The sequence below is a fragment of the Coregonus lavaretus genome (assembly GCF_964263955.1).
Source record: "Coregonus lavaretus genome assembly, chromosome: 29".
Classification (NCBI taxonomy): domain Eukaryota; kingdom Metazoa; phylum Chordata; class Actinopteri; order Salmoniformes; family Salmonidae; genus Coregonus; species Coregonus lavaretus.
Window position 1 is genome coordinate 33,198,590 of NC_140016.1, and position 13,900 is coordinate 33,212,489.

Sequence of the window (13,900 nt, forward strand, 5' to 3'; positions counted from 1 at the left end):
GACCTAGTTAAAACATGCTTTCTCCCTGAGGGGAAATAGTGTTACTTTAAAGTAGTTACAGGTCAGTTTATATAACCTGTACTTCTTATTGCAATACAGCGCTTTTCCTCCCTCATTTCTTTTTTCTCCAACCATCTGTCTCACTGGCGGTTGGTAATTGATTGATTGAGCTTATTTATTTGTTTCTCTGGAGTGGAGGAGGTACAGAGGTACGGATGAGGGGAACAGGAGGGCACCAGAGGTTTGGGTTCTTGCTGACGGTGCTCATAACAGAATAATTAAATGATTAATAGTGAGCATTATCAATTAGGTCTGTGACGATAACAGTATCGCAATACTTTTTCCATGGCTAAAATGAAACACAAAGCAGACCAGTAATAATCGTATTAGGAGACGGTGGGGAGGGAATACATAACCTCGGCCACACCAGGCCAGGGCATTCATCTCTCCTAACCCATGATCAATGAATTAAGTTACAGTTTCATTATGAATGATTGGCGTGTCATCTTCGCTTATGTTTGAGGAATTTGTCACCTGAAAAATCTAAGCAGGACGTAGAGTAGGTCCTGTGTGTAGTATACAGTAACTGAATGAGTAAATGAATTAGTTCTTATTATTTCTGTAATTGGTGTTTAGCAGAATAATTGGTTACATTAGCTGTGGTGTTAGTGTCTGTAGAAGTGGCAGTTGTTGTAGGATGGGGATACAGTTGTAGAGTTTTGGTAGATAGCAGTACAGCTAGTAAATAATTAATGGAGACATATACTGTATATGATCTACTTTTTAGAGCTAGTCACCTCAATAATTTGTCTAATATATAGGCTCTATATCTGTCAACCAACTATGTGTTGCATTCATCAACCTGAATTGCTTTGTCACTTTTTCCTGTCTGTCAGAGATGAGCTGATGAAAGTATAGCGTAATGACAGTTCACATTAGAGTATACAGCCCATGTCTCTCACTCTCATTTACACTGTCATTTTAATATCTTTGGTTTGCTAATAACTTCAGACATCTTGTGGATACCTAAAAAGGCCATCCTCTGACCAATCCCTCTTTCATTTTCACTCTGACCGAGGACCGTTTGTATTGTTTGATTCCTACCTATGGCTGAAGGCTCTTATATTTCCACCTCCATTCCTGTGTCTGACATCATCACAATCACCATTTATCATAGTTATGCTCATATTATTCAGATAGAGGCGCCAGCAAACGATGGGAATCAGTCAAGTAGTGTCCATTCTAGAACAGTTGGATGAAGCAAAAACGATTAAGGGTTGTTCTATTATACTCTACTTTTGAATGTTATTGTTCCCAAAATTAAGGCTGTGACGGTCATGGAATTTTGCAATGGTCGTGACGGTTGTTTTATTTTCATGACGGTCTTCATCCATAATCGTTGGCTACATGATTATACAATTACCGTGCCAGCCATACCCAAAATGCTATTCTGGAAGGTTATTAAAATGATTGAATGAAATGAACACATAAAAGTTAACAATGTTGAAGGGATTTTTTAATATCCTGGCTTTGAATTGGGTCCGTGTTGGCAACCTCAATGTTAAGTGAATTACGAGCAGACTAATGGAGCTACAGTGGCTTGCGAAAGTATTCACCCCCCTTGGCATTTTTCCTATTTTGTTGCCTTACAACCTGGAATTAAAATGGAGATGCAAAATCATTTTTTGGGTGAAACAAACAAGAAATAAGACAAAAAAAACAGAAAACTTGAGAGCCACCTTTTGCAGCAATTACAGCTGCAAGTATCTTGGGGTATGTCTCTGTAAGCTTGGCACATCTAGCCACTGGGATTTTTGCCCATTCTTCTAGGCAAAACTGCTCCAGCTCCTTCAAGTTGGATGGGTTCCGCTGGTGTACAGCAATCTTTAGGTCATACCACAGATTCTCAATTGGAGTGAGGTCTGGGCTTTGACTAGGCCATTCCAAGACATTTAAATGTTTCCCCTTAAAAAACTTGAGTGTTGCTTTAGCAGTATGCTAAGTCATTGTCCTGCTGGAAGGTGAACCTCCGTCCCAGTCTCAAATCTCTGGAAGATTGAAACACTTTTCCCTCAAGAATTTCCCTGTATTTAGCGCCATCCATCATTCCTTCAATTCTGACCAGTTTCCCAGTCCCTGCTGATGAAAAACATCCCCACAAATTGATGCTGCCACCACCATGCTTCACTGTTGGGATAGTGTTCTCTGGGTGATGTGAGGTGTCGGGTTTTCACCAGACATAGTGTTTTCCTTGATGGCCAAAAAGCTCAATTTTAGTCTAATCTGACCAGAGTACCTTCTTCCATATGTTTGGGGAGTCTCCCACATGCCTTTTGGCGAACACGAAACGTGTTTGCTTATTTTTTTCTTGAAGCAATGGCTTTTTTCTGCCCACTCTTCCGTAAAGCCCAGCTCTCTGTAGTGTACGGCTTAAAGTGGTCCTATGGACAGATACTCCAATCTCCGCTGTGGAGCTTTGCAGCTCCTTCAGGGTTATCTTTGGTATTTTTGTTGCCTCTCTGATGAATGCCCTCCTTGCCTGGTCTGTGAGTTTTGGTGGGTGGCCCTCTCTTGGCAGGTTTGTTGTGGTGCCATATTCTTTCCATTTTTTAATAATGGATTTAATGGTGCTCCATGGGATGTTAAAATGTTCTGATATTTTTTTATAACCCAACCCTGATCTGTACTTCTCCACAACTTTGTCCCTGACCTGTTTGGAGAGCTCCTTGGTCTTCATGGTGCCGCTTGCTTGGTGGTGCCCCTTGCTTAGTGGTGTTGCAGACTCTGGGGCCTTTCAGAACAGGTGTATATATACTGAGATCATGTGACAGATCGTGTGACACTTGACTTTATTTAACTAATTATGTGACTTCTGAAGGTAATTGGTTGCACCAGATCTTATTTAGGGGCTTCATAGCAAAGGGGGTGAATACATATGCACGCACCACTTTTCCGTTATTTATTGTTTTTAATTTTTTGAAACATGTTATTTTTTTCATTTCGCTTCACCAATTTGGACTATTTTGTGTATGTCCATTACATGAAATCCAAATAAAAATCAATTTAAATTCTAGGTTGTAATGCAACAAAATAGGAAAAACGCCAAGGGGGATGAATACTTTTGCAAGGCACTGTATAAACCTGCATGCAAATGATATGGAGTGAACATACTGTTGATTGATTATCGATTATACTATTCTCCAAGTCTCCAACTCAAATGATTTGAGCATGTTTCATTAATTAAATTTGTGCAAATCATTACCCGTGGTTTCTTACTAACACAGGAGTAACTATTAGTGTATTATTGTGTTATTGCCACTACAGTATAGACAACACAGTCTTGAAAGGTGTTACTTTTAGTTATTTTGTGTCTACCTTTGCAACTACTACCACTACTACTACTAGTAGTAGTTAGTTTATTGTTCATGTGAAATTGATTGATTAATTATTACACATCTTATATCATGCACACTATGGCATAACACCTTCCTTTCCTCGCCCCCCTCTCATATCTGTCTCCCTCCCTCCTCTCTCCCACAGAGGAGGGCTACGAGCAGTTCCGCGTGGTGGAGAAATCCCACGGTAACTGGTTGAAGCTGGTGGTGGAGGGCAACACGTCAGAGGTGCTGACCAACATTGGGAAGAAGGTGCTCAAGCAGTACATGGAGGCCCTCAGGGTCATGAGCGCGGCCCTCAGCAAGCAGCTGGGCAAATACGACATGTATTCCATGGTGGTGGGCATGGTCCTCGTCTTCCAGGTGGGTAGTGGGGTGTTGCCCCTAGACGCTTGTGTCAGTTTGGGATTTTCCCCACGAATGGTTAAGGTTAGGATTGGGGGGGAAGGGAAACCTGATCCTAGGTCTGTACCTAGGGGAAACTTCACCCCAGAGCGGGGAGTGGGCCAAGGATCCGGGCCAGGAAGTTACACAATGATAGTGGTGATGATGTAGTGGGTAATATATTGTGTGTATATATATATACACTACCAGTCAAAAGTTTGGACATACTCATTCAAGGGTTTTTCTTTATTTTTACTATTTTTTACAATGTAGAATAACAGTGAAGACATCGAAACTATGAAATAACACATATGGAATCATGTTGTAACCAAAAAAGTGTTAAACAAATATTTTATTCTTCAAATTAACCACCCTTTGCCTTGATGACAGCTTTGCACACTTGGCATTCTCTCAACCAGCTTCATGAGGTATTCACCAGGAATGCATTTCAATTAACAGGTGTGCCTTCTTAAAAGTTAATTTGTGGAATTGCCTTCCTTCTTAATGCATTTGAGCCAATCAGTTGTGTTGTGAGGGGGGGGGTATACAGAAGATAGCCCTATTTGGTAAAATACCAAGTCCATATGATGGCAAGAACAGCTCAAATAAGCAAAGAGAAACAACAGTCCATCATTACTTTAAGACATGAAGGTCAGTCAATACGGAACATTTCAAGAACTTTGAAAGTTTCTTCAAGTGCAGTCGCAAAAACCATCAAGCGCTATGATGAAACTGGCTCTCATGAGGACCGCCACATGAGTTCAAGTCACAGACACATCTCAACATCAACTGTTCAGAGGGGACTGTGTGATTCAGGCCTTCATGGTCGGATTGCTGCAAAAAAAAACACTACTAAAGGACACCAATAAGAAGAAGAGACCTGCTTGGGCCAAGAAGCACGAGCAATGGACATTAGACGGGTGGAAATGTGTCCTTTGGTCTGGAGTCCAAATTGAAGATTTTTGGTTCCAACCGCCGTGTCTTTGTGAGACGCGGTGTGGGTGAACGGATGATCTCCACATGTGTAGTTCCCACCATAAAGCATGGAGGAGAAGGTGTTATGGTGTTGGGGTGCTTTGCTGGTGACACTGTCTGTGATCTATTTAGAATTCAAGGCACACTTAACCAGCATGGCTACCACAGCATTCTGCAGCAATACGCCGTCCCATCTGGTTTGGGCTTAGTGGGACTATCATTTGTTTTTCAACAGGACAATGACCCAACACGCCTCCAGGCTGTGTAAGGGCTATTTTACCAAGAAAGAGAGTGATGGAGTGCTGCATCAGAATACCTGGCCTCCACAATCCCCCGACCTCAACCCAATTGAGATCGTTTGGGATGAGTCGGACGGCAGAGTGAAGGAAAAGCATTCAACAAGTGCTCAGCATATGTGGGAACTCCTTCAAGACTGTTGGAAAAGCATTCAAGGTGAAGCAGGTTGAGAGAATGCCAAGAATGTGCAAAGCTGTCATCAAGGCAAAGGCTGGCTATTTGAAGAATCTCAAATATAAAATATATTTTGATTCGTTTAACACTTTTTTGGTTACTACATGATTCCATATGTGTTATTTCATAGTTTTGATGTCTTCACTGTTATTATCCAATGTAAAAAATAGTAAAAATAAAGAAAAGCCCTTGAATGAGTGTGTGTTCAAACGTTTGATTGATACTATATATAAAAATATGCATATACTTTGCATGCGACCCATAATAAGACTATGCAAAGTCTATTAAAATATTATCTGACTCCATAAAGACATTTTAGCAATGTGCAAGCATGACTATTGTTGAATTACAGGTATAGACTATCAAGAAATGTCTGAGAATTGAATTATCAATGCTAGTAGATTTAATAAAATTGCAAACTGAATCAATTCACATACAAGGCAAAACCATACGTTTCAAGGCATTACTGGCATTACAAGGCATTACTGGCATTATTCTAGGCATGATCAGAGAGGGAGAGAGAGAGTGTTGTAAATGTAAATGTAAGTCAAGGTCTTAAAGACTGTGCCCCAAAAGGTCCATGGGGAGGAGCTAGAGAGAGGCAGTGTAGGTACCTCACCAAAGTAGGGTATGAACAAAAGAGAGAGAGACAATTCATCTAAGACCATTTAATAACCGTATGACCTGTTTGTATTCAAAATCTGAGTTGTTGACCAATAGCAGACTAAAAGTTAACTTCCAATCAGATATCAGACGTACAGGATGTTATCACAACAGCACCTCTGCTTCCCAAAGATTTGACAGAATGGGGGTTGTTGAGAGCAACACAGATAATTCAGCATACCTGAGTCATGTGGCAGCTGCCACTACATGCTGATCATGATGATGATGAGCACTTTTATACATTATACCAAAACTGTTATGTACAGTATATATGCATGCTAGTGGCATGGTATGTGTGTGGCCATGGTGGGATATTGCTGATGGTTTATATATTTAATGGTATTAGCCTAAATAAGCACTTTGCATTGTAAACTATTGTGATGTGGTACATATCACAAAGAAGCCATATCCAAATGTTTGCATTTTAAGATGCCAATTCTGCTGCTGAAGAGAACCAAAATCTAGGCATATTCATAGAACACAAGCAATATTCATGAACAGTTTTAATGTTGATATAAGGCTTAACTTTACTAAATGACCTTGAGCTAGTGTGAGAAGAATTATACAGTTGAAACAGAACTTCCCCAGAGTTCTGATTGGATAATTCTGTTTCCTCTGGCTGTGATGTTAACTTTTGATGCTGACTTTTGATGATGCCTTGATCTTCATAATAGCTACATTTTCAACGTTGCTGCTACAAAACACTTGAACAGGTCTCTAATGAAGTGAGGTGTGTGTGCGCGTGCGTGCTATATTGTTTAATTATCAAGTTAAAATATAATAAAATAAAATGTTTTTCGTCACATGCTTCGTAAACAACAGGTGTAGACTAACAGTGAAATGTTTACCTATGGGCCCTTCCCAACAATACAGAGATAAATAAAATAGAGAAATAATAGAAAAGTAAAACACGTAATAATAAAAGTCATAATAAATACACAATGAGTAATGATAACTTGGCTATATACACAGTGTACCAGTACCTATTCTATGTGCAGGGGTACGAGGTAATTGAGGTAGATATGTACATTACTATAAATAAAGTGACTAGGCAACAGGATAGATAATAAACAGTAGCAGCAGCATATGTGATAAGTCAAAATAAGTTAGTGCAAAAAGGGTCAATGCAGAGAGTCTGGGTAGCTATTTGGTTCACTATTTAACTAACTATTTAGCTGTCTTATGGGTCATGTTGGTTCCAGATTTGGTGCATCGGTAGCAAGTTAAATGGTGTAGCGATGCTTTAAAAGTCAAAACATCTTTATACTGCTCTTTGTTGAGCAAGCATTTCTCCAAGTAAACTTTTTCTGGGGGCGAAGGGGCTCGCAGTAACAATACAACTTTACAACTTTACTGGGCTTGTACGAATCTTCCATGTGAACGACATTGTATGGGGCAATTCCCATGCGTTCACTTCGAAACAAATTAACAAATATAAATCTGCTGTGTTCTCATGAACTAACGTTCATTTGAATATGTTTCATCTTGGAGAAGAGGCTTTCATATGCAAACAGGTCATTTGGCAGTAAGAGGGGAAAACAATAATCATAACAAAATGACAGAGCGTGTTGACGTATGCTCACTTCAGTTATTTGTGTACGGGTTTGACTTAACGTTGGGCCGTTTTGGATCATTGGTAGATCTGTGAGACGTTTTTATTAATTGTTTTTATAGAATATACTGTATGTTGTAACCTCCTGGGTATAGAAGATTGTATCCACTTTTAGAATTTGCTTAGCAACAGTAAATACTGTATGAACAACAAATAAGATATGAACAACAAAGGTTTAACCTATAAAAATGCTAAGCATTTATTCCAATTTGTACTCAAATTTCTGTTCAGTTTCCATTGAGTTCACTGGGTTTGTTGTCATGCTCGCGCTTTAAGATCATTTCCCATCAAGTTATTTATTTCTTATCAAAAATAAAATGCTAATTCCAGCACGACATAGAACGCTCTGTATAGACTCCCCAGCGAGCATTATTGGGAGCAGTTGGAAAAGTTGACAAAAATATCCCAAGCTCTGAATAGAAACTAAGAAGTGTCCCTCGAGAGGCGACTGCCTTCTATCAGGAAGAAAGAAGCGGAGAGAGAGAAAATATGCTGTTTACAAAATAAAAAGTTGGACTTGTCAGCAGTTTGTCACAGTCGATACTCAAGGACAAGGCAACTAGTCATCTCTCCAGTGCACCGTCCCTGATAGATTTAGTCTGTAGAGAGGGGAAGAGAAAGGGAACTACGTATCAAAGGACATGGAACACTTGCTTCAAAGGTTCCAGTTGAAAGACTTTAGTCAGGCCAAAATCAAAATGCAAAGATGGGGAAATTATGCTTTTGCTTTGACTCAATCCAAGCCACATCAACCACAGTTTGACAAAGTCTGTACTCTATGTCGGGACCCTTGACTCCAATGTTACCTCATAGTTTGCCCGTCTATCCATCCATCTCTCTCTATCTGCTGTTTCCTTTACTGTATGACTCATTGAGCTCATACAACAGTTGCAAAGACTTGTAGCTATAAAGGTGAGCTTGGTCTGTCCGGTGTTTTTGCAGTATGTGTGTGCATATGTGAGCCTGTTTTTGCTTACATCCTAGACTGGACTGAGTTTGTGCATTCCACTTTCTCTCTCCAGCTCCTTCTCCTCCTGCTGCTGGCCATGCCCGAGGCGCTGAGCGGCGCCTCAGAGGTGGATCTCCCTGTGTCCTCTGCACTGCTTTCGCTGCCCTTCTACCTGCTGTGCCTGCTCCTCTCCTCCGTGCACATACTGGTGTGCACGTCGGCCGAGAGCGACTGCTACTTCTGCAGCCTCTCCTGGGGTCTGGTGTTCGGGGCAGTGGCCCTCTCCTCAGCCCTGCTCTGCATTCTGGTATCCATGGCATCCAGGAGGGGAGCAAAGCCCCCTGGGAAGGTGAGTACATCGACACAGAACCCTCGCAACTGAGACATTAGCAGTACGTTGTCTTCTAAAGACTGGTCATACTTTACGCTCTGCTGTTTTCCTTGTGTGTATTAGAAACAACCTAGTAATTAATGGTAGTTTTTAGACCATGAAAACTTTTGACACTTTGACTTTGGAGAGAACTATTACTTTAAGAATTAGGCTAGTGCATTTTCTTCTCTGACCCTCTCTAACCACAGTAGCCTATTCCCTGCCATCGACATTATATATATTGAGCAGACAGGTTAAATAATTGCATTGGATGTTGACAAAAACACACCGTTTGAGACAAAAGGTCTTTGAAATTACGCTGTCCTTTCTTTGTAATTACTTATTTCTGTCCCTGCAAGTCATACTAATAAAGCCATTGGACCAAATATGTTTGTATTGATTCAAAATGGCACCTCAAGCATGCAACATAAAGAGAGGTGAATAATGAAAATGAATTGACCCTTTCCAGATAAAGGCAGAAAAAGTTTTAAAAACAAACCTGTTTTTTCTACATCTAAGTCACCAGTGTCACCAAGCTTTCTTAATTATGTTTGAAAAAGTGTCCTCTTCTCTCTCTCTCTTCTGGGAACTAACAGAAAGTGCTGACACAGAGGAGAAGAGTGGAGAGAAAGACAGAGAGAAAAAACATATTTTCAATCATTAGGGTAGATACAGTGCATTCGGAAAGTATTCAGACCCCTTGACTTTTTCAACATTTGGTTACGTTAAAGCCTTGTTCTAAAATTGATTAAATAGTTTTTCCCCTCATCAATCTACACACAATACCCTATAATTACAAAGCAAAAACAGGTTTTTATCAATTGTAGCAAATGTATTACAAATTTAAAACGGAAATATACATTTACATAAGTATTCAGACCCTTTACTCAGTACTTTGTTGAAGCACCTTTGGCAGCGATTACAGCCTCAGGTCTTCTTGGGTATGATGCTACAAGCTTGGCACACCTGCATTTGGGGAGTTTCTCCCATTCTTCTCTACAGATCCTCTCAAAATCTCTCAGGTTGTATGGGGAGCGACGCTGCACAGCTATTTTCAGGTCTCTCCAGAGATGTTAGATCGGGTTCAAGTCTGGGCTCTGTCTGGGCCACTCAAGGACATTCAGAGACTTGTCCCGAAGCCACTCCTGCGTTGTCTTGGCTGTGTGCGTAGGATTGTTGTCCTGTTGGAAGGTGAACCTTTGCCCCAGTCTGAGGTCCTGAGCACTCTGGAGCAGGTTTTCATCATGAATCTCTCTGTACTTTGCTCCGTTCATCTTTGCCTCGATCCTGACTAGTCTCCCAGTCCTTGCCGCTGAAAAACATCCCCACAGCATGATTCTGCCACCACCATGCTTCACCGTAGGGATGGTGCCAGGTTTCCACCAGACGTGACACTTGGCATTAAGGCCAAATAGTTCAATCTTGGTTTCATCAGACCAGAGAATCTTGTTTCTCATGGTCCTTTAGGTGCCTTTTGCCAAACTCCAAGCTGAGGAGTGACTTCCGTCTGACCACTCTACCATAAAGGCCTGATTGGTGGAGTGCTGCAGAGATGGTTGTCCTTCTGGAAGGTTCTCCCATCTCCACAGAGGAACTCTAGAGCTCTGTCAGAGTGACCATCGGGATCTTGGTCACCTCCTGACCAAGGCCCTTCTCCCCCGATTGCTCAGTTTGGCCGGGCGGTCATCTCTAGGAAGAGTCTTGGCGGTTCCAAACTTATTCCATTTACGAATGATGGAGGCCACTGTGTTCTAGGCGACCTTCAATGCTGCAGAAATGTTTTGGTACCCTTCCCCAGATCTGTGCCTCGACACAATCCTGTCTCGGAGCTCTACGGACAATTCCTTCGACCTCATGGCTTGGTTTTTGCTCTGACATGCACTGTCAACTGTGGAACCTTATATAGATATGTGTGTGCCTTTCCAAATCACGTCCAATCAATTGAATTTACCACAGGTGGTCTCCAATCCAAGTTGTAGAAACATCTCAAGGATGATCAGGAAACAGGATGCACCTGAGCTCAATTTCGAGTCTCCTAGCAATGGGTCTGAATACTTATGTAAATAAGGTATTTCTGTTTTTCATTTTTAATACATTTGCAAGTAAATTCTACAAACCTGTTTTCGCTTTGTCGTTATGGAGTATTGTGTGTAGATTGCTGAGGAAATGTTTTTATTTAATCCATTTTAGAGTAAGGCTGGAACGTAACAAAATGTGGAAAAAGTCAAGGGGTCTGAATACTTTCTTAACAAAGCAATTTGTTTTCTCGGCTATGGTTTAAGTTGTAGTCTTGGTTTTTCTTAGTCTAGAAAATGTAGCGTAGCTAACTGCAGTGGTTTGTCTTGTTTGAAATTTGTCTACCTTGTCTTATCATAGCTTGGTCTATGGAGTTGCATACCTAGCTAGTTTTGCAATGCCCATTGCATGCATTGTAAGGTAGCTAGCTAGCAGTGTGTTTGGCGTTGGTGTTGATCCTGCTTTTAACCTATTTAGCTAGCTAGCAATGTTTTGTGGAAGAATGTATGGTAAATTGTGGTGCATGAACTGGTCATACGCGTCAGCTAACGTTACAGTCGTACGTTGGCTAACGTTACCTAGCTAATGTTAACTAGCTAGCATAGCAGCCAAGGACGTTCGCTATCTTATTCGTGCACATTTGTTTGTGCTCTGATTACACACAAGTCTCTAGGTCAGCAGTTTACACATGATGACTTCAGCCTTATATGAAAAAACTTACATGGCAAAATATAGCTAGCTTTACTTGCTTGTTGGTTAGCTACCTAGCCAACGTTAGCTCTCATCTGACTGGTATAACATTACTTAAAGCTACCTAGCTAATCAAAACAAAACCACATTCATTGGCTAGCTAGCTACCTTTGGCTGTTTGTTAGATAGCTATCTTTCAGCTGACTGGCATTAGCTAGCTACAGAGGCTAGCTTCTGGACTTTGGACAATCAACCTAACGTTATCTAGCTACCTAGCTAATCAAAATATTTATTGATCAACCTCAGCTTGAATACCACCATATAGCTAGCCTAGGTTTGTTCGCATACACTTTTTATGACTGGCAACCTGGTTCAAGCAGCTGTGTTGTTGCCGAGCAGCCGACCTGGTGTTAGAACTCTGAGCTTCGGCTAAAAAGATGTTAGCATTGTCAGAAATGCTAAAAAAAGGTAGCACATCGTTGTTTTTTAATGGACAGAAATGAGCACATGAGAGCGATAAATTATTAATTTGATCAAAACGGTCCCTACAAACTTATTCAGTCCAAAAGGTGGCAAGTCTAACGGTCACTTTATGGACGCTGTAGTCTCGTTCTTATCTGACGCTTAGATATTGAGCTAGTTTTGGGCAAAAATCATTATAACGATGCAATGGCCATCTAAGTCTCCAGAATTTAACCCCATTGAAAACCTGTTGTTTGAATTGAAGAGGGCAGTCCATAAGCACAGACAATTGGGTATCAAGGATCTGGAAAGATTCTGTATGGAGGAACGGTCCAAGATCCCTCCCAATGTGTTCTCCAATGTCATAAAACAATTTAGAAAAATACTCTTTATTATCCTCGCAAGGTGAGGTATTGAGAGATATTAAAAACACGAGTGCCAGTAATGTTTAAAAATGTCTAAATGACTATTACCCCGTAGCACTCACATCTGTAGCCATGAAGTGCTTTGAAAGGCTGGTCATGGCTCACATCAACACCATCGTCCCAAACACCCTGGAACCACTCCAATTAGCATACCGCCCCAACAGATCCACAGATGACGCAATCTCTATTGCACTCCACACTGCCCTTTCCCACATGGACAAAAGGAACACCTACATGAGAATGTTGTTCATTGACTAAAGCTCAGCGTTCAGCACCATAGTGCCCTCCAAGCTCATCACTAAGCTAACGACCCTGGGACTGAACACATCCCTCTGCAACTGGATCCTGGACTTCCTGAAGGGCCGGCCCCCAGGTGGTGAGGGTAGGCAACAACACATCCACCACCCTAACCCTCAACACGGGGGCCCCTCAGGGGTGCGTGCTTAGTCCCCTCCTATACTCGCTGTTCACCCACAACTGCGTGGCCGTGCACGACTCCAACACCATCATTAAGTTTGCCTACGACAAACGTTGGTAGGCCTGATCACCGACGACGATGACACACCCTATAGGAAGGAGGTCAAAGACCTGGCCGTATGGTAACTGGACAACAACCTCTCCCTCAACGTGGGCAAGGCAAAGGAGCTTATCGTAGACTACAGAAAAAATAGGTTCTACAGCTGCACCAATGAGAGCATCTTGACTGGCTACATCACCGCTTGGTATGGCAACTGCTCGGCATCCAATCGCAAGGTGGTACAGAGGGTAGTGAGTACGACCCAGTACATCACTGGGGCCGAACTCCCTGCCATCCAGGACCTCTATACCAGGTGATGTCAGAGGAAGGCCCTAAAAAGACTCCAGCCACCCAAATCATAGACTGTTCTCTCTGCTACCGCACGGCAAAGGCTCCTGAACAGCTTCTATGCCCAAGCCATAAGACTGCTGAACAGTTAATTAAATGGCTACCTGGACTATTTACATTGACCCCCTTTTATTATAATAATTATTTTGTTTCTATTTTTTGCACTGGCTCTATGCACACTCACTAGACTACCCACACACTCACACATATTACACTGATACGCCAACACACATACAGTACCTTGCGAAAGTATTCATCCCCCTTGGCATTTTTTCCTATTTTGTTGCATTACAACCTGTAATTTAAATGGATTTTTATTTGGATTTCATGTCATGGACATACACAAAATTGTCCAAATTGGTGAAGTGGAATGAAAAAATTACTTGTTTCAAAAAATTATAAAAACTAAATAACGGAAAAGTGGTGCGTGCATATGTATTCACCCCCTTTGCTATGAAGCCCCTAAATAAGATCTGTTGCAACCAGTTACCTTCAGAAGTCACATAATTTGTTAAATAAAGTCCACCTGTGTGCAATCTAAGTGCCACATGATCTCAGTATATATACACCTGTTCTGAAAGGCCCCAGAGTCTGCAACACCACTAAGCAAGGGGCACCACCAA

General features: G+C 41.4%; 1 protein-coding gene across 1 annotated transcript in view; it reads left to right on the forward strand.

Moving 5' to 3' along the window:
- Window positions 1–13,900, forward strand: part of LOC311105078 (GPI ethanolamine phosphate transferase 2-like) — a gene marked incomplete at its 3' end in the record, with an annotated part of 137,947 nt that overhangs the window by 79,027 nt on the left and 45,020 nt on the right. The window contains exons 7-8 of the mRNA XM_084147074.1: window positions 3,541–3,758; window positions 8,523–8,798. Of these exons, the coding sequence (XP_084003200.1) occupies window positions 3,541–3,758; window positions 8,523–8,798 (494 nt within the window). The remainder of the gene's footprint in view (window positions 1–3,540; window positions 3,759–8,522; window positions 8,799–13,900) is intronic.